The sequence below is a fragment of the Heptranchias perlo genome, chromosome 20 (genome assembly GCF_035084215.1).
Source record: "Heptranchias perlo isolate sHepPer1 chromosome 20, sHepPer1.hap1, whole genome shotgun sequence".
Lineage (NCBI taxonomy): Eukaryota > Metazoa > Chordata > Chondrichthyes > Hexanchiformes > Hexanchidae > Heptranchias > Heptranchias perlo.
Window position 1 is genome coordinate 32477903 of NC_090344.1, and position 24567 is coordinate 32502469.

Here is a 24567-nt window from a genome sequence, read left to right on the forward strand (position 1 = left end):
AGTCACTGTTGTAATGTAAGAAAAGTGGCAGCCAATTTAAGCTCAACAAGATCCCACAAACAGCAATGTGATAATGACCAGATAATCTGTTTTAGTGATGTTGGTTGAGGGATAAATGGTGGCCAGGACACCGGGGAGAACTCCCCTGCTCTTCTTCCAATAGTGCCATGGGTTGGGGTTTTTACGTCCACGAGAGCTCACATTGCATCTCATCCGAAAGACAGCACCTCCCGACAGCGCAGCACTCCCTTAGCACAGGCAGTGGGAGTGTCGGCCTGGATTATGGGCTCAATAGGCTGTCGTTGAAGTCGCCATGTGCTGGTAACACTGAGCCACCGAGACCCCAAGGTCCCAGGATCCATCTCCAATCGAGTGGGCTTGACCTTGACACCAGCTGGGTGCTAAAATTCGCCTCGGTGCTAAAACTGTCTGGATTCCCGCTTCCATCACCATCCAGGGGGAAGTCTGAGCGCAGGGGCATTGGGTGAGGAAAGGCTTGGACTCAGCTGTCACGCTCTCCCCAGTCAAACAGCGCCGCCATTTCGGCTCACGTATGAGAAACAGCCGCCTGGTCGAGGGCGGAGGGACACATACCCCGGCCCTCGGGAGATAATGGGAGAATGGGAAAAACATCCCTTCACAAAGACCCATGACCTGGAACCTACCTTAATCAGCTTGGTAGGATGCTGAGGACCCTCGGTCGACTCTTTCGGTGCCTCGGCCAATGTGCACGTTTGGCGGTACAGTTCCTGGAGATCTGGGCACGACAACAGTATCACCTAAAACACCAATCGGACACGTCAGTGAAAGGGCTGGAGGCGAGTCGTAAATAGCACATAGGCATCTCAAATTCAGGCAAGGCTCTACATGGCAAGAACATTGGGACCCAGTACTAACCCCAGGCCTGCACTGTGTGTGACACTGGACACGGACCCTGCACTGTGTGTGTGAGAGACTCTGGACAGGGGCCCTGCACTGTGTGTGTGAGAGACTCTGGACAGGAGCCCTACACAGTGTGTGAGAGAGACTCTGGACAGGGGCCCTGCACCGTGTGTGTGTGAGACTCTGGACAGGAGCCCCGCACAGTGTGTGTGTGAGAGAGACTCTGGACACGGACCCTGCACAGTGTGTGTGAGAGACTCTGGACAGGAGCCCTGCACAGTGTGTGAGAGAGACTCTGGACAGGAGCCCTGCACAGTGTGTGTGTGAGAGAGACTCTGGACACGGACCCTGCACAGTGTGTGAGAGAGACTCTGGACAGGAGCCCCGCACAGTGTGTGTGTGAGAGAGACTCTGGACAGGAGCCCTGCACAGTGTGTGAGAGAGACTCTGGACAGGAGCCCTGCACAGTGTGTGTGTGAGAGAGACTCTGGACAGGAGCCCTGCACAGTGTGTGTGTGAGAGACTCTGGACAGGAGCCCTGCACAGTGTGTGTGTGAGAGACTCTGGACAGGAGCCCTGCACAGTGTGTGTGTGAGAGACTCTGGACAGGAGCCCTGCACAGTGTGTGTGAGAGAGACTCTGGACAGGAGCCCTGCACAGTGTGTGTGAGAGAGACTCTGGACAGGAGCCCTGCACAGTGTGTGAGAGAGACTCTGGACAGGAGCCCTGCACAGTGTGTGTGAGAGACTCTGGACAGGAGCCCTGCACAGTGTGTGAGAGAGACTCTGGACAGGAGCCCTGCACAGTGTGTGAGAGAGACTCTGGACAGGAGCCCTGCACAGTGTGTGTGAGAGAGACTCTGGACAGGAGCCCTGCACAGTGTGTGTGAGAGAGACTCTGGACAGGAGCCCTGCATAGTGTGTGTGAGAGAGACTCTGGACAGGAGCCCCGCACAGTGTGTGTGTGAGAGAGACTCTGGACAGGAGCCCCGCACAGTGTGTGTGTGAGAGAGACTCTGGACAGGAGCCCTGCACAGTGTGTGTGAGAGAGACTCTGGACAGGAGCCCTACACAGTGTGTGTGAGAGAGAGACTCTGGACACGGACCCTGCACAGTGTGTGAGAGAGACTCTGGACAGGAGCCCCGCACAGTGTGTGTGTGAGAGAGACTCTGGACAGGAGCCCTGCACAGTGTGTGAGAGAGAGACTCTGGACAGGAGCCCTGCACAGTGTGTGTGAGAGACTCTGGACAGGGGCCCTGCACTGTGTGTGTGAGAGAGACTCTGGACAGGAGCCCTGCACAGTGTGTGTGAGAGAGACTCTGGACAGGAGCCCTGCACAGTGTGTGTGAGAGACTCTGGACAGGAGCCCTGCACAGTGTGTGAGAGAGACTCTGGACAGGAGCCCTGCACAGTGTGTGTGTGAGAGAGACTCTGGACAGGAGCCCCGCACAGTGTGTGTGTGAGAGAGACTCTGGACAGGAGCCCTGCACAGTGTGTGAGAGAGACTCTGGACAGGAGCCCTGCACAGTGTGTGTGAGAGAGACTCTGGACAGGAGCCCTGCACAGTGTGTGTGAGAGACTCTGGACAGGAGCCCTGCACAGTGTGTGTGAGAGACTCTGGACAGGAGCCCTGCACAGTGTGTGAGAGAGACTCTGGACAGGAGCCCTGCACAGTGTGTGTGTGAGAGAGACTCTGGACAGGAGCCCCGCACAGTGTGTGTGTGAGAGAGACTCTGGACAGGAGCCCTGCATCGTGTGTGTGAGAGAGACTCTGGACAGGAGCCCTGCACAGTGTGTGCGAGAGAGACTCTGGACAGGAGCCCTGCACAGTGTGTGAGAGAGACTCTGGACAGGAGCCCTGCACAGTGTGTGTGAGAGAGACTCTGGACAGGAGCCCTGCACAGTGTGTGAGAGAGACTCTGGACAGGGGCCCTGCACAGTGTGTGTGAGAGAGACTCTGGACAGGAGCCCTGCACTGTGTGTGTGAGAGAGACTCTGGACAGGAGCCCTGCACAGTGTGTGTGAGAGAGACTCTGGACAGGAGCCCTGCACAGTGTGTGTGAGAGAGACTCTGGACAGGAGCCCTGCACTGTGTGTGTGAGAGAGACTCTGGACAGGAGCCCTGCACAGTGTGTGTGAGAGAGACTCTGGACAGGAGCCCTGCACAGTGTGTGTGAGAGAGACTCTGGACAGGAGCCCTGCACAGTGTGTGTGAGAGAGACTCTGGACAGGAGCCCTGCACAGTGTGTGTGAGAGAGACTCTGGACAGGAGCCCTGCACAGTGTGTGTGAGAGAGACTCTGGACAGGAGCCCTGCACAGTGTGTGTGAGAGACTCTGGACAGAGGCCCTGCACCGTGTGTGTGAGAGACTCTGGACAGGAGCCCTGCACAGTGTGTGTGAGAGAGACTCTGGACAGGAGCCCTGCACAGTGTGTGTGTGAGAGACTCTGGACAGGAGCCCTGCACAGTGTGTGTGAGAGAGACTCTGGACAGGAGCCCTGCACTGTGTGTGTGAGAGACTCTGGACAGGAGCCCTGCACAGTGTGTGAGAGAGACTCTGGACAGGAGCCCTGCATAGTGTGTGTGTGAGAGACTCTGGACAGGAGCCCTGCACAGTGTGTGTGAGAGACTCTGGACAGGAGCCCTGCACAGTGTGTGAGAGAGACTCTGGACAGGAGCCCTGCACAGTGTGTGTGAGAGAGACTCTGGACAGGAGCCCTACACAGTGTGTGAGAGACTCTGGACAGGAGCCCTGCACAGTGTGTGTGAGAGAGACTCTGGACAGGAGCCCTGCACTGTGTGTGTGAGAGACTCTGGACAGGAGCCCTGCACAGTGTGTGAGAGAGACTCTGGACAGGAGCCCTGCACTGTGTGTGTGAGAGACTCTGGACAGGAGCCCTGCATAGTGTGTGTGAGAGACTCTGGACAGGGGCCCTGCACAGTGTGTGTGAGAGACTCTGGACAGAGGCCCTGCACCGTGTGTGTGAGAGACTCTGGACAGGAGCCCTGCACAGTGTGTGTGTGAGAGACTCTGGACAGGAGCCCTGCACTGTGTGTGTGAGAGACTCTGGACAGGAGCCCTGCACAGTGTGTGAGAGAGACTCTGGACAGGAGCCCTGCACAGTGTGTGTGAGAGAGACTCTGGACAGGAGCCCTGCACAGTGTGTGTGAGAGAGACTCTGGACAGGAGCCCTGCACAGTGTGTGTGTGAGAGACTCTGGACAGGAGCCCTGCACAGTGTGTGTGAGAGAGACTCTGGACAGGAGCCCTGCACTGTGTGTGTGAGAGACTCTGGACAGGAGCCCTGCACAGTGTGTGAGAGAGACTCTGGACAGGAGCCCTGCACTGTGTGTGTGAGAGACTCTGGACAGGAGCCCTGCACAGTGTGTGAGAGAGACTCTGGACAGGAGCCCTGCACTGTGTGTGTGAGAGACTCTGGACAGGAGCCCTGCACAGTGTGTGTGAGAGACTCTGGACAGGAGCCCTGCACAGTGTGTGTGAGAGACTCTGGACAGGAGCCCTGCACAGTGTGTGTGAGAGACTCTGGACAGGAGCCCCGCACAGTGTGTGAGAGAGACTCTGGACAGGAGCCCTGCACCATGTGTGTGAGAGACTCTGGACAGGAGCCCTGCACAGTGTGTGTGAGAGACTCTGGACAGGAGCCCTGCATAGTGTGTGTGAGAGACTCTGGACAGGAGCCCTGCACCGTGTGTGTGAGAGAGACTCTGGACAGGAGCCCCGCACAGTGTGTGTGTGAGAGAGACTCTGGACACGGACCCTGCACAGTGTGTGTGAGAGACTCTGGACAGGAGCCCTGCACAGTGTGTGTGAGAGAGACTCTGGACAGGAGCCCTGCACAGTGTGTGTGAGAGAGACTCTGGACAGGAGCCCTACACAGTGTGTGAGAGACTCTGGACAGGAGCCCTGCACAGTGTGTGTGAGAGAGACTCTGGACAGGAGCCCTGCACAGTGTGTGTGAGAGAGACTCTGGACAGGAGCCCTGCACAGTGTGTGTGAGAGACTCTGGACAGGAGCCCTGCACCGTGTGTGTGAGAGACTCTGGACAGGAGCCCTGCACCGTGTGTGTGAGAGAGACTCTGGACAGGAGCCCTGCATAGTGTGTGTGAGACACTCTGGACAGGAGCCCTGCACAGTGTGTGAGAGAGACTCTGGACAGGGGCCCTGCACAGTGTGTGAGAGACTCTGGACAGGAGCCCTGCACAGTGTGTGTGTGAGAGAGACTCTGGACAGGAGCCCTGCACAGTGTGTGTGAGAGAGACTCTGGACAGGAGCCCTGCACAGTGTGTGTGAGAGAGACTCTGGACAGGAGCCCTGCACAGTGTGTGAGAGAGACTCTGGACAGGAGCCCTGCATAGTGTGTGTGAGAGACTCTGGACAGGAGCCCTGCACAGTGTGTGTGAGAGAGACTCTGGACAGGGGCCCTGCACAGTGTGTGAGAGACTCTGGACAGGAGCCCCGCACCGTGTGTGTGAGAGAGACTCTGGACAGGAGCCCTGCACAGTGTGTGTGAGAGACTCTGGACAGGAGCCCTGCACAGTGTGTGTGTGAGAGAGACTCTGGACAGGAGCCCTGCACAGTGTGTGAGAGAGAGACTCTGGACAGGAGCCCTGCACAGTGTGTGTGAGAGACTCTGGACAGGAGCCCTGCACAGTGTGTGTGAGAGACTCTGGACAGGAGCCCTGCACAGTGTGTGTGAGAGACTCTGGACAGGAGCCCTGCACAGTGTGTGTGAGAGAGACTCTGGACAGGGGCCCTGCACAGTGTGTGTGAGAGAGACTCTGGACAGGAGCCCTGCACAGTGTGTGTGAGAGACTCTGGACAGGAGCCCTGCACAGTGTGTGTGTGAGAGAGACTCTGGACAGGAGCCCTGCATAGTGTGTGTGAGAGAGAGACTCTGGACAGGAGCCCTGCACAGTGTGTGTGAGAGAGACTCTGGACAGGAGCCCCGCACAGTGTGTGTGTGAGAGACACTCTGGACAGGGGCCCTGCACAGTGTGTGTGAGAGAGACTCTGGACAGGAGCCCTGCACAGTGTGTGAGAGAGAGACTCTGGACAGGAGCCCTGCACAGTGTGTGAGAGAGAGACTCTGGACAGGAGCCCTGCACAGTGTGTGAGAGAGAGACTCTGGACAGGAGCCCTACACAGTGTGTGTGAGAGAGAGACTCTGGACACGGACCCTGCACAGTGTGTGAGAGAGACTCTGGACAGGAGCCCTGCACAGTGTGTGAGAGAGAGACTCTGGACAGGAGCCCTGCACAGTGTGTGAGAGAGAGACTCTGGACAGGAGCCCTGCACAGTGTGTGAGAGAGAGACTCTGGACAGGAGCCCTGCACAGTGTGTGTGAGAGAGACTCTGGACAGGAGCCCTGCACCGTGTGTGAGAGAGACTCTGGACAGGAGCCCTGCACAGTGTGTGTGAGAGAGACTCTGGACAGGAGCCCTGCACAGTGTGTGAGAGAGAGACTCTGGACAGGAGCCCTGCACAGTGTGTGAGAGAGAGACTCTGGACAGGAGCCCTGCACAGTGTGTGTGAGAGAGACTCTGGACAGGAGCCCTGCACAGTGTGTGTGTGAGAGACTCTGGACAGGAGCCCTGCACAGTGTGTGTGAGAGAGAATCTGGACAGGAGCCCTGCACAGTGTGTGTGAGAGAGACTCTGGACAGGAGCCCTGCACAGTGTGTGAGAGAGACTCTGGACAGGGGCCCTGCACAGTGTGTGAGAGAGACTCTGGACAGGAGCCCTGCACAGTGTGTGTGAGAGAGACTCTGGACAGGAGCCCTGCACAGTGTGTGTGAGAGAGACTCTGGACAGGAGCCCTGCACAGTGTGTGTGAGAGAGACTCTGGACAGGAGCCCTGCACAGTGTGTGTGAGAGAGACTCTGGACAGGAGCCCTGCACAGTGTGTGTGAGAGAGACTCTGGACAGGAGCCCTGCACAGTGTGTGTGTGAGAGAGACTCTGGACAGGAGCCCTGCACTGTGTGTGTGAGAGACTCTGGACAGGAGCCCTGCACAGTGTGTGAGAGAGACTCTGGACAGGAGCCCTGCACTGTGTGTGTGAGAGACTCTGGACAGGAGCCCTGCACAGTGTGTGTGAGAGACTCTGGACAGGAGCCCTGCACAGTGTGTGTGAGAGAGACTCTGGACAGGAGCCCTGCACTGTGTGTGTGAGAGACTCTGGACAGGAGCCCTGCACAGTGTGTGTGAGAGAGACTCTGGACAGGAGCCCTGCACAGTGTGTGTGAGAGAGACTCTGGACAGGAGCCCTGCACTGTGTGTGTGAGAGACTCTGGACAGGAGCCCTGCACAGTGTGTGTGAGAGACTCTGGACAGGAGCCCTGCACAGTGTGTGTGAGAGACTCTGGACAGGAGCCCTGCATAGTGTGTGTGAGAGACTCTGGACAGGAGCCCTGCACCGTGTGTGAGAGAGACTCTGGACAGGAGCCCTGCACAGTGTGTGTGAGAGAGACTCTGGACAGGAGCCCTGCACAGTGTGTGTGTGAGAGACTCTGGACAGGAGCCCTGCACCGTGTGTGTGAGAGAGACTCTGGACAGGAGCCCTGCACAGTGTGTGTGAGAGAGACTCTGGACAGGAGCCCTGCACAGTGTGTGTGAGAGACTCTGGACAGGAGCCCTGCACAGTGTGTGTGAGAGAGACTCTGGACAGGAGCCCTGCACAGTGTGTGTGTGAGAGAGACTCTGGACAGGGGCCCTGCACAGTGTGTGTGAGAGAGACTCTGGACAGGAGCCCCGCACAGTGTGTGTGTGTGAGACTCTGGACAGGAGCCCTGCACAGTGTGTGTGAGAGAGACTCTGGACAGGAGCCCTGCACTGTGTGTGTGAGAGAGACTCTGGACAGGAGCCCTGCACAGTGTGTGTGAGAGAGACTCTGGACAGGAGCCCTGCACAGTGTGTGTGAGAGAGACTCTGGACAGGAGCCCTGCACAGTGTGTGTGAGAGAGACTCTGGACAGGAGCCCTGCACAGTGTGTGTGAGAGACTCTGGACAGGAGCCCTGCACAGTGTGTGTGAGAGAGACTCTGGACAGGAGCCCCGCACAGTGTGTGTGTGTGAGACTCTGGACAGGAGCCCTGCACAGTGTGTGAGAGAGACTCTGGACAGGAGCCCTGCACAGTGTGTGTGAGAGAGACTCTGGACAGGAGCCCTGCACAGTGTGTGTGAGAGAGACTCTGGACAGGAGCCCTGCACCGTGTGTGTGAGAGACTCTGGACAGGAGCCCTGCACAGTGTGTGTGAGAGAGACTCTGGACAGGAGCCCTGCACCGTGTGTGTGAGAGAGACTCTGGACAGGAGCCCTGCATAGTGTGTGTGAGACACTCTGGACAGGAGCCCTGCACAGTGTGTGTGAGAGACTCTGGACAGGAGCCCTGCACAGTGTGTGTGAGAGAGAGACTCTGGACAGGAGCCCTGCACAGTGTGTGAGAGAGACTCTGGACAGGGGCCCTGCACAGTGTGTGAGAGAGACTCTGGACAGGAGCCCTGCACAGTGTGTGTGTGAGAGAGACTCTGGACAGGAGCCCTGCACAGTGTGTGTGTGAGAGAGACTCTGGACAGGGGCCCTGCACAGTGTGTGAGAGAGACTCTGGACAGGAGCCCCGCACAGTGTGTGTGTGAGAGAGACTCTGGACAGGAGCCCTGCACAGTGTGTGAGAGAGACTCTGGACAGGGGCCCTGCACAGTGTGTGAGAGAGACTCTGGACAGGAGCCCTGCACAGTGTGTGTGTGAGAGAGACTCTGGACAGGAGCCCTGCACAGTGTGTGTGAGAGAGACTCTGGACAGGAGCCCTGCACAGTGTGTGTGAGAGACTCTGGACAGGAGCCCTGCACAGTGTGTGAGAGAGACTCTGGACAGGAGCCCTGCATAGTGTGTGTGAGACACTCTGGACAGGAGCCCTGCACAGTGTGTGAGAGAGACTCTGGACAGGGGCCCTGCACAGTGTGTGTGAGAGAGACTCTGGACAGGGGCCCTGCACAGTGTGTGTGAGAGAGACTCTGGACAGGAGCCCTGCACAGTGTGTGTGTGAGAGAGACTCTGGACAGGAGCCCTGCACAGTGTGTGTGAGAGAGACTCTGGACAGGAGCCCTGCATAGTGTGTGTGAGAGAGACTCTGGACAGGAGCCCTGCACAGTGTGTGTGAGAGACTCTGGACAGGAGCCCTGCACAGTGTGTGTGAGAGACTCTGGACAGGAGCCCTGCACAGTGTGTGTGTGAGAGAGACTCTGGACAGGAGCCCTGCACAGTGTGTGTGAGAGAGACTCTGGACAGGAGCCCTGCACAGTGTGTGTGAGAGAGACTCTGGACAGGGGCCCTGCATAGTGTGTGTGAGAGAGACTCTGGACAGGAGCCCTGCACAGTGTGTGTGAGAGAGACTCTGGACAGGAGCCCTGCACAGTGTGTGTGAGAGACTCTGGACAGGAGCCCTGCACAGTGTGTGTGAGAGACTCTGGACAGGAGCCCTGCACAGTGTGTGTGAGAGAGACTCTGGACAGGGGCCCTGCACAGTGTGTGTGAGAGAGACTCTGGACAGGAGCCCTGCACAGTGTGTGTGAGAGACTCTGGACAGGAGCCCTGCACAGTGTGTGTGTGAGAGAGACTCTGGACAGGAGCCCTGCACCGTGTGTGAGAGACTCTGGACAGGAGCCCTGCACAGTGTGTGTGTGAGAGACTCTGGACAGGAGCCCTGCACTGTGTGTGTGAGAGAGACTCTGGACAGGAGCCCTGCACAGTGTGTGTGAGAGACTCTGGACAGGAGCCCTGCACCGTGTGTGAGAGAGACTCTGGACAGGAGCCCCGCACAGTGTGTGTGTGTGAGACTCTGGACAGGAGCCCTGCATAGTGTGTGTGAGAGAGACTCTGGACAGGAGCCCTGCACAGTGTGTGTGAGAGAGACTCTGGACAGGAGCCCTGCACAGTGTGTGTGAGAGAGACTCTGGACAGGAGCCCTGCATCGTGTGTGTGAGAGACTCTGGACAGGAGCCCTGCACCGTGTGCGAGAGAGACTCTGGACAGGAGCCCTGCACAGTGTGTGTGAGAGACTCTGGACAGGAGCCCTGCACAGTGTGTGCGAGAGAGACTCTGGACAGGGGCCCTGCACAGTGTGTGTGAGAGAGACTCTGGACAGGAGCCCTGCATAGTGTGTGTGAGAGAGACTCTGGACAGGAGCCCTGCACAGTGTGTGTGAGAGAGACTCTGGACAGGAGCCCTGCATCGTGTGTGTGAGAGACTCTGGACAGGAGCCCTGCACAGTGTGTGTGAGAGAGACTCTGGACAGGAGCCCTGCACAGTGTGTGTGTGTGTGTGTGTGTGTGTGTGTGTGTGTGTGCCTGTTTAATATGCTATTACCCACCCTATGAGTGACATTCAAACTGCGGACCACAAATTTGGGTTGAACCAACCGAGTTGGTGTTAGAGCCTCACTGAAGCACAATGAACCCTGTCCTGGGACCCCTAAAACACTCTTTACACACAGTACTACTAAGGCTGCTGGGTGCAATTCTTCCGTCAATGGTCGATTGTTTTGAGACTCTTCCCATCCCGGTTAGATCCACATTGGCCAGGTGCCTGAAAGCGGTCGGCTCACCTTGGCACTATAGGTGGAGTCTGCGTCAGCAGGTTCCAGTGGAATCTCCTGTCCCTCGGCCGGTTCCGACCCCTCCTCCATCACATGGAAGACGCACTTCTGGCCTAATTGTAAAGGATCAGTCAACGGGAATGTATTCACCCAGCACAGCCTGGTATCGAAGAACGCTTCTGGGATGTGGAGGCAGGGGTATCGGCGCTGGACTTCGATTGCGTCACAAGCAGAGCTGTGGGACAACGGAAAGAATGCAGCATTAACAGGGGCTCGCAGAGAGAGCAGGCAAACCGTCCCATTAAACACTGCCCACACCTGCCTCCTTTCTCTCAATATACTATTAGTTTCCGAGCCCACTGCCCCACTCCACTTTGGCACAAAAAGCATGCCATGGGCTCATAGCCGATTGTTCCCAAGCAAAGAGCACTCATAATTTACAAGGAGAACCCCCCCCCACCCTCTCCGGAGGCAGCCCACCTCATCAGTTCCCATCCACGGTGTCCCGCCTCCCTCTTTTCATCCCGTTCTCCAAGAACTGGTGGCAAGCACCGCAATTATGAGGCAGGGTCAGTGTCCCCTCACCCTGTGGGGAATCACAGACACCGACCCGTGTCCCCTCACCCCGTGGGGAATCACAGACACCGACCCGTGTCCCCTCACCCCGTGGGGAATCGCAGACACCGACCCGTGTCCCCTCACCCTGTGGGGAATCACAGACACCGACCCGTGTCCCCTCACCCTGTGGGGAATCACAGACACTGACCCGTGTCCCGTCACCCTGTGGGGAATCACAGACACCGACCCATGTCCCATCACCCTGTGGGGAATCACAGACACTGACCCGTGTCCCATCACCCTGTGGGGAATCACAGACACCGACCCGTGTCCCATCACCCTGTGGGGAATCACAGACACCGACCCGTGTCCCCTCACCCCGTGGGGAATCACAGACACCGACCCGTGTCCCCTCACCCTGTGGGGAATCGCAGACACCGACCCGTGTCCCCTCACCCTGTGGGGAATCGCAGACACCGACCCGTGTCCCCTCACCCTGTGGGGAATCACAGACACCGACCCGTGTCCCATCACCCTGTGGGGAATCACAGACACGGACCCGTGTCCCCTCACCCTGTGGGGAATCACAGACACCGACCCGTGTCCCGTCACCCTGTGGGGAATCACAGACACCGACCCGTGTCCCCTCACCCTGTGGGGAATCGCAGACACCGACCCGTGTCCCGTCACCCTGTGGGGAATCGCAGACACCGACCCGTGTCCCCTCACCCTGTGGGGAATCGCAGACACCGACCCGTGTCCCATCACCCTGTGGGGAATCTCGGACACCGACCCGTGTCCCATCACCCTGTGGGGAATCACAGACACCGACCCGTGTCCCATCACCCTGTGGGGAATCACAGACACCGACCCGTGTCCCATCACCCTGTGGGGAATCACAGACACTGACCCGTGTCCCATCACCCTGTGGGGTATCACAGACACTGACCCGTGTCCCATCACCCTGTGGGGAATCACAGACACTGACCCGTGTCCCATCACCCTGTGGGGAATCACAGACACCGACCCGTGTCCCATCACCCTGTGGGGAATCACAGACACCGACCCGTGTCCCCTCACCCTGTGGGGAATCACAGACACTGACCCGTGTCCCGTCACCCTGTGGGGAATCACAGACACCGACCCGTGTCCCCTCACCCTGTGGGGAATCACAGACACCGACCCGTGTCCCATCACCCTGTGGGGAATCACAGACACTGACCCATGTCCCATCACCCTGTGGGGAATCACAGACACCGACCAGTGTCCCATCACCCTGTGGGGAATCGCAGACACTGACCCATGTCCCATCACCCTGTGGGGAATCACAGACACCGACCAGTGTCCCGTCACCCTGTGGGGAATCACAGACACTGACCCGTGTCCCATCACCCTGTGGGGAATCACAGACACTGACCCGTGTCCCAACACCCCGTGGGGAATCACAGACACCGACCCGTGTCCCCTCACCCTGTGGGGAATCACAGACACCGACCCGTGTCCCGTCACCCACGGGGAATCACAGACACCGACCCGTGTCCCGTCACCCTGTGGGGAATCACAGACACCGACCCGTGTCCCGTCACCCTGTGGGGAATCACAGACACCGACCCGTGTCCCCTCACCCTGTGGGGAATCACAGACACCGACCCGTGTCCCCTCACCCTGTGGGGAATCGCAGACACTGACCCGTGTCCCCTCACCCTGTGGGGAATCGCAGACACCGACCCGTATCCCGTCACCCTGTGGGGAATCACAGACACCGACCCGTGTCCCCTCACCCTGTGGGGAATCGCAGACACCGACCCGAGTCCCATCACCCTGTGGGGAATCGCAGACACCGACCCGTGTCCCATCACCCTGTGGGGAATCACAGACACCGACCCGTGTCCCATCACCCTGTGGGGAATCACAGACACTGACCCGTGTCCCATCACCCTGTGGGGAATCACAGACACTGACCCGTGTCCCATCACCCTGTGGGGAATCACAGACACTGACCCGTGTCCCATCACCCTGTGGGGAATCACAGACACTGACCCGTGTCCCATCACCCTGTGGGGAATCACAGACACTGACCCGTGTCCCATCACCCTGTGGGGAATCACAGACACCGACCAGTGTCCCGTCACCCTGTGGGGAATCACAGACACTGACCCGTGTCCCATCACCCTGTGGGGAATCACAGACACTGACCCGTGTCCCATCACCCCGTGGGGAATCACAGACACCGACCAGTGTCCCGTCACCCTGTGGGGAATCACAGACACTGACCCGTGTCCCATCACCCTGTGAGGAATCACAGACACCGACCCGTGTCCCGTCACCCTGTGGGGAATCACAGACACCGACCCGTGTCCCCTCACCCTGTGGGGAATCACAGACACCGACCCGTGTCCCCTCACCCTGTGGGGAATCGCAGACACCAACCAGTGTCCCGTCACCCTGCCTGTTTAATATGCTACTACCCACCCTCTGAGTGACATTCAAACTGCGGACCACAAATCTGGGTTGAATCTGTGAATCACAGACACTGACCCGTGTCCAGTCGCCCTGTGGGGAATCACAGACACGGTCTGAACGGTCACGGGGCACCCGAGCTATGGACAGGTATTCAATTCACGCAGCAGCCAGCTGCCTATTGACCAGACAGACAGACTCGAGAAGTAGATCAGCATTTAAAGGGACAGTGTACCTGTCCAGGGAGAAGCGGGAGAACTGCACGCTGTACGAGGGGATGTAATGCCGAGCCTTTTTTGCTGGTCCTTCTCCTGACGCCATATCTTGGTACCGTTTCTGGGAGCTGCCTTGGCCACCCATCCGCTTGTAATTGTCCCTGTTTGAGAAAAAAGGAGGCATGAAACAACACAGACAAGTGACAAGACCCCCGACACACACAGTGGGAGACCACACCAGCAAGAACCCAGTTTCAGTACCCAGCCTCGGGTAAGGGAGAGCAGCCAGTCCAGACACGACCATCTTTTTAAAACTACGTTTTTTTTTTATACACTGGACACTGTGGCTCTCGGGGCAGGATTAAACCGTGTAGAATTCCTTTGAACAGGAACTACCTCTCGATGGGTGTAGAACTCAGTGGTGAAAAGCCCAGTCAGGAGTGCGGCCGAACTCCAGAGGCAAGTCCTGCACCCTCATTAAGCTGATGACTACAATTGGTCTCAGTGCCTCTTGCTGATGGGGGGGTTGGGCCTTCCTAGCTCGTCACTAACCAGTGACCTCCGCCAGAAAGTGCGGATTGGGTGAGGGCACAAACAGGCTCAGCTGTGATGCCCGCCACAGTCAAACAGTCTGCTGCCCAGGCTCACTCATGAACGGTGAACACATGGGCGAGGTACCAAAGGGCAGTTGGTGCTCAAACTGCACCACAAGAGCCAGCTCACAGCAATTAGAGAGGGCTCAACTCAGTGCCCTCTGAACACTGCCCGGTCCAACAGGGCACCTGGGTCTTGGCACAGGTTCGACAGCCCGCCACCCCTCCAGAAAGTCCGAATACCGCACCCGACACTGGCATCAACTGCTTTCAAACCACTGCACGCGCTTTCACAACACAGGAGACGGATGCTCCTACCTCCTGTCGCCTCTCCGACCAATGTCCATACGGCCATTCCTGCCCATTGACCGCAGTCCCAAATCCAACCGGCGGCCAAGCTGGGCGTGTGGGCCCAAGTGAACCAAAGGCTGCAGCAAGCCGGCTGAGTCGAGCGAGAGAGGGGGAAAGAGAGAGAGAAGTTCTGTTACAACAGTACTGCTACCAATCGTCACACAGGGCAGGGGAAGGGGAGGAGCACAATCAGGGATAACACAATGGGAAGGGAAAATCCAACCAGCGCTCACCATTTTATATTTTTGACTTTAGTATAAACGCAACAACTTAACTTCTTTATCTGGGGGCTCACAGCAAGGGTGAGAGGAATGTTCTGACGACATTTTACACCACTGGATTATAGGTGACAGGTAACCCAGCCCTTCGGCAGAGGCTCGGTGGGGGGGGGGGCGGGATCGAGGGCCCGGGGGAGGGGGATCGAGGGCTCGAAGGAGGGATAAGGGAAACCTAGAGGGAGTATGAGGAAAAAATTTCAATAATAAAAAGGAACAGTAAAGTATTTTGAAAGTACAAGAGGAGAATTGTTGAAAGTGAGAAGGGACCCCTGAGAGGAGAGGATTGTCAATTTGTAGAGGATGTTCAATAATGGCGGAGGTATTTAATGAATACTTCACTAAAGAGAAGAATATCGGAGATGTGGTGAATGCTGAAGTGATGCTATGATGGATAAAAGCAAAATATTAAGATACGTTAGGCTAAAGGCACAGGATGCGTCCCACGATCCCGAGTGAGCACACTGCCGAGGCCCTAGAATTTGTACTTGACGGCTCTATTGAGCGTGGATGTGTGCCAGAGGACTGGACTGTGGCCAATGCAGTGTCCATTTTTAAAAGGGAACCAGAGCTAATGCAGATAATTACAGGCCAGTTCGCTTAACACCTATGGGTAGGCAGAATTTGAGTCTTTAGTTAAAGATGAAATGACCAAGTATCTGATTAAAGAAAAAGTAGCCATCACAGATTTCAAAAGGGACAATCGTGTTTGACAAACGGTAATTTGAGGAGGTTACAGACATGGTAGATGGGGGAAATACATTGGATGTCGTGTAGATGGACCTTTGGCAAGGTACCACATTGGAGATTATTAGAGAAGATTAAAGGCTGTGCAATTAGTGTTGCAAACTGATTAGAAGGGAGGAAACAGAGGGTAGGCGTTAAGGGCAGTGCCTCAGAGTGTTTGGACGTGGGTAACGGTGACCCACGGGGTTCTGTTCTGGGACGACTTCTGTTCACCGTGTACATCAATGATTTACATAAGAACGTAAGAAACAGGAGGAAGAGGAGACCATACGGGCCCTCGAGCCTGCTCCGCCATTCAATCAGATCATGGCTGATCTTCGACCTCAACTCCACTTTCCCGCCCGATCCCCATATCCCTTTATTCCCCTAGAGTCCAAAAATCTATTGATCTCAGACTTGAATATTCTCAACGACTGACCGTCCACAGCCCGCTGGAGTCGAGAATTCCAAAGATTCACGACCCTCTAAGTGAAGAAATTCCTCCTCATCTCAGTCCAAAATATCCAACCCCTTGTCTTGAGACTATGCCCCCTAGTTCTCGACTCTCCAGGGGAGTACATAGGGCAAGAGGGAGCGGTGTCAATATTTGCAGATGATGCCAAAATATAATTCATTCTTTGGAATCATAGAATCGTTACAGCACAGAAGGCGGCCATTCGGCCCATTGAGCCTGTGCCGAGAAGACATAAAGGAGCTGCAAAGGGACGTTGATAAGATGGGGGAATGGGCTAAAAAGAGGCAGATGGAATTTGGTGTTGGCAAGTGATGCAAAAGATAACAGCAATAATTATAATCTAAATGGAAGTGGGCTTGGTGCTGTGGAAGAGCGGAGGATTTATACATAGAAATACATAAACCGTACAAAACGGAAATAGGCCATTCGGCCCAACTAGTCCATGTTGGTGTTTGCCCTCTACACGAGCAAATAATTCTAATCATGTTTACCCACCCTGTCCCCTTCAACCCCTCTTTCTTCATCCACCTATCTTGAACATCTAACCTTGAACAGTGACACAGTTTGTGTCTCAACCCCCAATCCTGAAAGTCATTTTTGGGGGTACTGGTTCACAGAACATTCAAGGCAAGGAGCAGGTCAGGCTAATAAGGCTGTAAGAAAAAAGCTAATGGGACTCTAGGTTTTATCACAAGAGACATAAAATATAAGTGCCAAGAGGTAATGGTGAACCTTCAGATGTGCAGTACTGGGTTCCACACTATATTGAGGCTTTAGAGAGGGTACAACACAGATTCGCTAGGACGCTGCCTGGTATAAGGAAATACAAATAGGAAAACAGGCTTGAAACATGGAGTCTTTTTTCATTAGGGCATTGCAGATTATGGGGCGATATGATAGAAGTGTTTAAAATTAGGAAAGGATGGGACAGGGTGGGATAGAAACAGGCCGTTTCCAGTAGTTGAGGGGTCGAGAACGAGGGGCCAGAGATAACAAGATTAAATGGGAGAGATTTGAAACAGAGGGCAGGAGAAACCTAATCACACAGAGAGCTGTGAGTGTGTGGAATTCACTTCCTGGGTTTGTGGTCGAGGCAGAAACTGAGTCAACATTCAAGATTAGACTGGATAGGCGGATGAAGGGATATTGGAACAGGGTGGGTAAATCAGGGTGATTAGGACTATTTACTCACATGGAGGGTAAACACTGACATGGACTGGTTGCGCTAAAGGTCTATTCCTGTGTTGTAAATTCTACGTATGTTTATGTACATCGTGCGACTGAGGATGGGTCGGAGAGGAGAGAGATTGGGCATCTGTGGGTGGGGCTGGTGGGATTGGGAGGGGGGGTTGGGGTGGCAGGGGAGCGGAAGGTAGGTGACTCTAAGTGGGCCTAGGTGGATGTTTCAGTGGCCACCTGATGACAGTCGATGGTCCTGCGCTCGCCTGCATCCCAGCTTGAGCCTGGGTGATTGGTACTCACGTTTGTGAGGGAGCTGGGAGAGCAGTGGCTGCGTGGATAACAACGAGGGGATCCGCGGGCCTTGGAGCAGGGGCTGCGGCTGGGGCTTTGCTCCTAGGATGCCTTGCTTCTGACCAGACATCATGTGCGATGGGTTCTGTAAAAAAAAGAATCACAACAAAGGTCGTTAATACAAGGGAGGCTTTCCCAGCTTTTATACCGTACAATGCCCGCTCTGGGAAAGGATCGGCAGTACTTCAGGACTGCAGGCACCCATTTATAGTGGGTCAGTGTCGGAGGGGCAGAACCGCACACAGTGTTTAAACCTTCCCCGATGTAGGGCAACACTGCCCCTCTTAGGCAAGGCCCCAAACCTCCTGCAGATTCAACAGTGTGGCAAGCGGCACTGTGGCCTCAGGTGAGACAGGCAAACAGCACCTCCGCATTTCATTACACCACTGCTGCTCAAATCAGGCCTGCAAAGCAAAGGTGGCATTAGTGGAGACAGCCCCCGCCCCGCCCTGCCCACCCGCCCGCCGAAGACCCCACGAGCCCCCGCAGCGCCGACCCCCCCTCCCCCCAATGATGACACCACAACAAAAGAATTGTAGGGACTACCAGCGCAGCCCGACAGAAAGCAGAGCGATTCTGTCTGCCAACCAACTGCACCAGTAAGTCGACCGGTCTCAGCATCAACACCGAATTTTTAAATATCATAAATCCGAGAATTGTAAGGCCCCCCCTGCACCACCCCCCTCCCCAAACCATAGGAGGCCTTTATTTCCACCTCGGGAAAGCCAGTGAAGCACTCATGGCGAGGTGAACGTCACTGGACTGGCTGGCACGCAGTCGGGGTGTGTGGGGGGTAGAGCTGAATGGGCCCACCTGGACACCGCAGCCCGCTGTAGATTCAGCCGAGTCCCACATTGCAGCGACACTCCTGGGCCTGGTGCTCGGTGGGAGCTGGGACTCTGCAGAAGGGGGAGCTAAACCCCAGCATCAGTCACTGCCTCTCTCTCTCTCTCTCTCTACAAAGCAGCGGCACCAGCAGAGGCCTGGCACCAGGCTGCCTCACCACCCGGGGAGCCTGAACCGGGAAAATGCGGCCCGACTGTCTAAACTGCGAGGCCCTGCCCGCCTGCCCGTCACTTATTATCGAGCCGCCTCCCTTCCTGCTCCACTAAAGCCTGTACCTGAGTGGGCTGCACCTGGACTTTCAGCGCACTCCACTTCACTGAGTGACTGGGGTTGAACACAGCCTTCACCAGCACTCGCTCCCCAACCTGGGGCATCCGTCCCTTGACCACACTGCAATACAAACACACGCACAGATCAGAACTCTTTTCGACATGCTGCATAAACTGCTCATCGCTGCCAGCACAGGGCAGGCTCTCTGGATGATTGGGGCGGCCCAAAGTGGTCACGGGCCACAGATCCCTGGGGGGGGGGGGACACAGTCACACGACTACTGACAGGGCACTGGTAGGCAGGGTTCACACGGGTACTGATAAGGCACTGGTGGGTCATACAGTTACTGACAGGGCACCGTGAGGTGGGGGGTCACTGTCCCAGGGCAACGGGGGTGGGGGGTGGTCACATGGGTACTGACGGGGCACTGGTGCAGGGGGTCACATGGGTACTGACGGGGCACTGGTGCAGGGGGGTCACATGGGTACTGACGGGGCACTGGTGCAGGGGGGTCACATGGGTACTGACAGGGCACTGGTGCAGGGGGTCACATGGGTACTGACGGGGCACTGGTGCAGGGGGGTCACATGGGTACTGACGGGGCATTGGTGCAGGGGGTCACATGGGTACTGACGGGGCACTGGTGCGGGGGGTCACATGGGTACTGACGGGGCACTGGTGCGGGGGGTCACATGGGTACTGATGGGGCACTGGTGCGGGGGGTCACATGGGTACTGATGGAGCACTGGTGTAGGGGGTCACATGGGTACTGACGGAGCACTGGTGTAGGGGGTCACATGGGTACTGACGGGGCACTGGTGCAGGGGGTCACATGGGTACTGACGGGGCACTGGTGCAGGGGGTCACATGGGTACTGATGGGGCACTGGTGTAGGGGGTCACATGGGTACTGACAGGGCACTGGTGCAGGGGGTCACATGGGTACTGACGGGGCACTGGTGCAGGGGGGTCACATGGGTACTGACGGGGCACTGGTGCAGGGGGTCACATGGGTACTGACAGGGCACTGGTGCAGGGGGTCACATGGGTACTGACGGGGCACTGGTGCGGGGGGTCACATGGGTACTGACGGGGCACTGGTGCAGGGGGTCACATGGGTACTGATGGGGCACTGGTGCAGGGGGTCACATGGGTACTGATGGGGCACTGGTGCAGGGGGTCACATGGGTACTGACAGGGCACTGGTGCAGGGGGTCACATGGGTACTGACAGGGCACTGGTGTGGGGGGGGGGGGGGTCACATAGGTACTGACAGCGCACTGGTGGGGGGGGTTCACGTCCCACGGGCACTGGGGGGGGGTCACAGTCCCACAGGTCCTGACAGATCGCTGGGGGTACAGTCCCACGGGTTCCGATCCATCACTGGGGGTACAGTCCCACAGTTACTGGTTGCACGCTGGGGGTACAGTCCCACAGGTCCCGACACATTGTTGGGGGCACAGGCTCACGGGTACTGACAGACCGCTGGGGGTACAGGCCCACGGGTACTGACAGACCGCTGGGGGTACAGGCCCACGGGTACTGACAGACCGCTGGGGGTACAGGCCCACGGGTACTGACAGACCGCTGGGGGTACAGGCCCACGGGTACTGACAGACCGCTGGGGGTACAGGCCCACGGGTACTGACAGACCGCTGGGGGTACAGGCCCACGGGTACTGACAGACCGCTGGGGGCACAGGCCCACGGGTACTGACAGACCGCTGGGGGCACAGGCCCACGGGTACTGACAGACCGCTGGGGGTACAGGCCCACGGGTACTGACAGACCGCTGGGGGTACAGGCCCACGGGTACTGACAGACCGCTGGGGGTACAGGCCCACGGGTACTGACAGACCGCTGGGGGTACAGGCCCACGGGTACTGACAGACCGCTGGGGGCACAGGCCCACGGGTACTGACAGACCGCTGGGGGCACAGGCCCATGGGTACTGACAGACCGCTGGGGGCACAGGCCCACGGGTACTGACAGACCGCTGGGGGCACAGGCCCATGGGTACTGACAGACCGCTGGGGGCACAGGCCCACGGGTACTGACAGACCGCTGGGGGCACAGGCCCACGGGTACTGACAGACCGCTGGGGGTACAGGCGCACGGGTACTGACAGACCGCTGGGGGTACAGGCTCACGGGTACTGACAGACCGCTGGGGGCACAGGCCCACGGGTACTGACAGACCGCTGGGGGCACAGGCCCATGGGTACTGACAGACCGCTGGGGGCACAGGCCCACGGGTACTGACAGACCGCTGGGGGTACAGGCCCACGGGTACTGACAGACCGCTGGGGGTACAGGCCCACGGGTACTGACAGACCGCTGGGGGTACAGGCCCACGGGTACTGACAGACCACTGGGGGCACAGGCCCATGGGTACTGACAGACCACTGGGGGCACAGGCCCATGGGTACTGACAGACCACTGGGGGTACAGGCCCACGGGTACTGACCGATCGCTGGGGGTAGAGACCTCTGGCACCTCGCCAAAGTGGCTATTCCTCATGCGTGAGCCTGGATAGTGCATTCTGGCAGACTATTTGACCACGGCGAGTATCACAGGGGAGCGTGACCCGCGACAGACGTGCACGTCCAGCGATCAGGAGCAGGATGCCAGGGGCAAATCTTCTCTTTGGCACTGCGGCCAACGGTAGCACCCCAGATGAAGTCAGCTAACTCAGCACAGACTGGCGATCGAGCTTAGAGCAACTGGGATCTGAATGGGCAGGAATAATTGGAGTCATTAAAGGAGCCCTGCTCTTTGCCAGCGCCATTAAGGGAGCCCTCCGTTACTACACTCTCTACTGGTTAGTGCACCACTTACTTCAGATGGAACAACACTTCCTCATCAATGAACCCAAAGTAGTCGTGGAGACTTGTGACCACTCCTGTAAACACGCGCTGCTTCTGCGACTGGCCCGCCTGCTGGTGGCCCTGCCAATAGCAACAGAACCGGTGTCATTATCATTTAGAGGGACAGCAAATCTACAGCAGCACCCCTTAAAGAGACAGGCACACTACAGAGCCTTTCCTACGCCAACATCCTCCCCTCCTCCCAAAAGTGCTGTGGCACAATTCCATGCTCAGCCTCCAGTGTCGGCCGGATATTTGACTGCAGGGGCATCACATCTGAGTCCAATCCTGCTCTCACCTGACATCCCTGCATGTGTACTTTGCAGCTTTATGATTAACCTGGGACATCACATCAAAGCGGCAACAGGTGCATACACAAACTAAGACTGCATGGTAGACATCCTAATTATGCTGTTAATAGTTTACATGGTTCATAACGGTGACAAACGGGTCACAAAAGGGCCAAACAACCTGCAACAGCTGCGATGCGACTTAATGAACAATCAAGGCCAAGTTTCACAATTAAACAGAGTGCACAATGAGTCACGGTCTGTGTCTTTCGAATGAGATGTTAAACAGACTGCCTGTCTGCCCGGATCAGGTGGATGTAAAAGAGCAGGGAGTACTCCCAGCGTGTTGGCCAATGTTTATCCCTCAATCACCATCGCCATAAAACAGATCAATGAGTCATTCCTCTAGTAGTCTGCGGGACCTTGCTGTGTGTAAGTGGGTTGCTAACATTTCCCTGCACAACAGCAGAGGCCGCACTTGCAAGTAATTAATCGGCCACGTGGCACTTCGGGACGTCCTGAGGAAGTGAGAGGTGCTACTACGAATGCAAGCTCTTTACAACAACAGCCTGCATTTCTACAGCACCTTTAACATGGTGAAACGTCTCACCACATTTCACAGGAGTGTCATCAGGCAAAAACTGACACCGAGCCACTTAAGGGGATATTAGGACAGGTGACCAAAAGCTTGGTCAAAGAGGTAGGTTTTAAGGAGCGTCTTAAAGGAGGAGAGAGAGGCGGAGAAGTTTAGGGAGGGAATTCCAGAGCTTAGGGCCTAGGCACGGCCGCCAATGGTGGGGGATGGAAATTGGAGATGCACAAGAGACCAGAGATCTCGGAGGAGGTTACAGAGATAGGGAGGTCTTTCCAAAATGGTGGGTGGAAGGCCAGCCAGCAGAGCATTTAACGATATCAGATTCACTTTCTACAGGGCAGAAATTCCTCACAAAGTAATAAATCAACTTGGGACAAGACAACTGGTTCGGAAAAAAGAGACAACGGGATGGCATCTGGTGTCAGACAAAGGCTCACAGCGTCAGCTTTGCTATATGTTAAGCTGCCCACCACACTTCTGTGTAGAAGGGCTGGTGAAGGGATGTGGTTTATCACAAAGGATACGGCAGGCGTTCAGACATTTGGGGAAATGGGGAATTTTTGGGGGGTTAATTGTCAGAAGAACAGATTTTCTCAGGGCCTGTAATGTAAAGATCACAGGACTGGCTTTTGTTGTACTAAACGGTACGAGAATAGCTGCTCAGAACAGTAGCTAACAACCCGCGATCACGACATCCATTACACACGTCTCAAATTTACCCCGAGTAACAACACACTATCTGACTGCAAGGGTCTTCTCAGCCAATCCTTTCCCTTCCCCAGTCCCAGGAATACGAGGGCCTATTGTAATATCCCTGTGGCTCAGTGGTAGCACTCTCGCCTGAGACAGAAGGTTGTGGGTTCAAACCCCACAAACCCCAACCCGACACTCCCAATGCAGCACTGAGGGAGTGCTGCACTCTTGGACCAAAGCTCCGTCTGCCCTCTCAGCTAGATGTAAGAGATCCCATGGCACCATTTCGAAGAAGAGCAGGGGAGTCCTCCCCAGTGTCCTGAGCCAATAGTCATCCCTCAACCAACATCACTAAAAACCGATTATCTGGTTATCATCACATTGCTGTTGATGGGACCTTGCTTTGTGCAAATTGGTGTTTCCTACATTACAGCAGTGACTACACTTCAATAAGTACTTAATTGGCTGCGAAGTGCTTGGGAGCGTCCTGAGGTCCTGAAAGGCACGATATAAATGTAAGTTCCTTCCTTTCACTGTCACTCCAGTTGCGATCAGCTAACTCAGCACTGATTAGAGAATGAACCTGGGGTTTTCCAGGGCTCTATGACTCAGTACGATGCTGGACTGCCAACTAACTCTCCTTTCAAGACCCTGCAGGAATTACATCAAAATTACAACAGAGAAAAACAGGCCCTTCGGCCCAACCAGTCCGTGTTGGGGTTTATCCCCCACACGAGCAGCATCTTAATCCCATGTACCCGCCCCGTTCCCCATATCCCCCTTTCCTTCAACCACCTATCTAAAATGTTCTTACACATTGACATGGTCTCTGCTTCAATCACTAAGGGTACAGCCTCAAAACCAAGTGCGGTGAGCCAAACCAGAGCTTGTATCTGAACATATCTGTGTCGCAGGCCGAGAGAAAGGTTTCGAATCATCACAAGGAGGGGTCAGAATTCTCCCGCATTCCAGGTGAGCAGATCTCCCGTGGCAATGCTCACAGGCTGTCTCTGACCTGGAGCCCGGTTGGACTGCTCAGCTGCTAACCTGGCCTGTCCCTTTAAGGCCTCTGCTCTCAACAGGGCAACCCAGATAACGACAGCTCCTTCACTGCTGAGGTTAATCCGAGGGTGGCGTTAGCTGACAGTAAACTTCAAGCTCCGTGTCTCGCAAGCAGTGGGTGTCCCTCACGCTGCGGTTTGTTACAGATGGCTAGAGAGAGCCAGTCATTTCCTGCTGGAGATCTGAACTGGAGCTAGCCTGGCCTCTCACTGACAGGGCAGCCATGCAGCAGATCATCCACAGAATTGCCCTTCCATAATCAGCCTCTAT

The 24567-nt window shown here is 56.4% G+C and overlaps 1 protein-coding gene across 1 annotated transcript in view; it reads right to left on the bottom strand.

Annotated features, from left to right (window-relative positions):
• The window catches only part of LOC137336018 (cell division cycle and apoptosis regulator protein 1-like), a 95650-nt gene that overhangs the window by 45230 nt on the left and 25853 nt on the right, over positions 1-24567 (bottom strand). Inside the window, 7 exon segments of the mRNA XM_068001521.1 lie at positions 666-779; positions 10501-10726; positions 13745-13885; positions 14636-14759; positions 17627-17762; positions 18799-18913; positions 21629-21738. Of these exon segments, the coding sequence (XP_067857622.1) occupies positions 666-779; positions 10501-10726; positions 13745-13885; positions 14636-14759; positions 17627-17762; positions 18799-18913; positions 21629-21738 (966 nt within the window).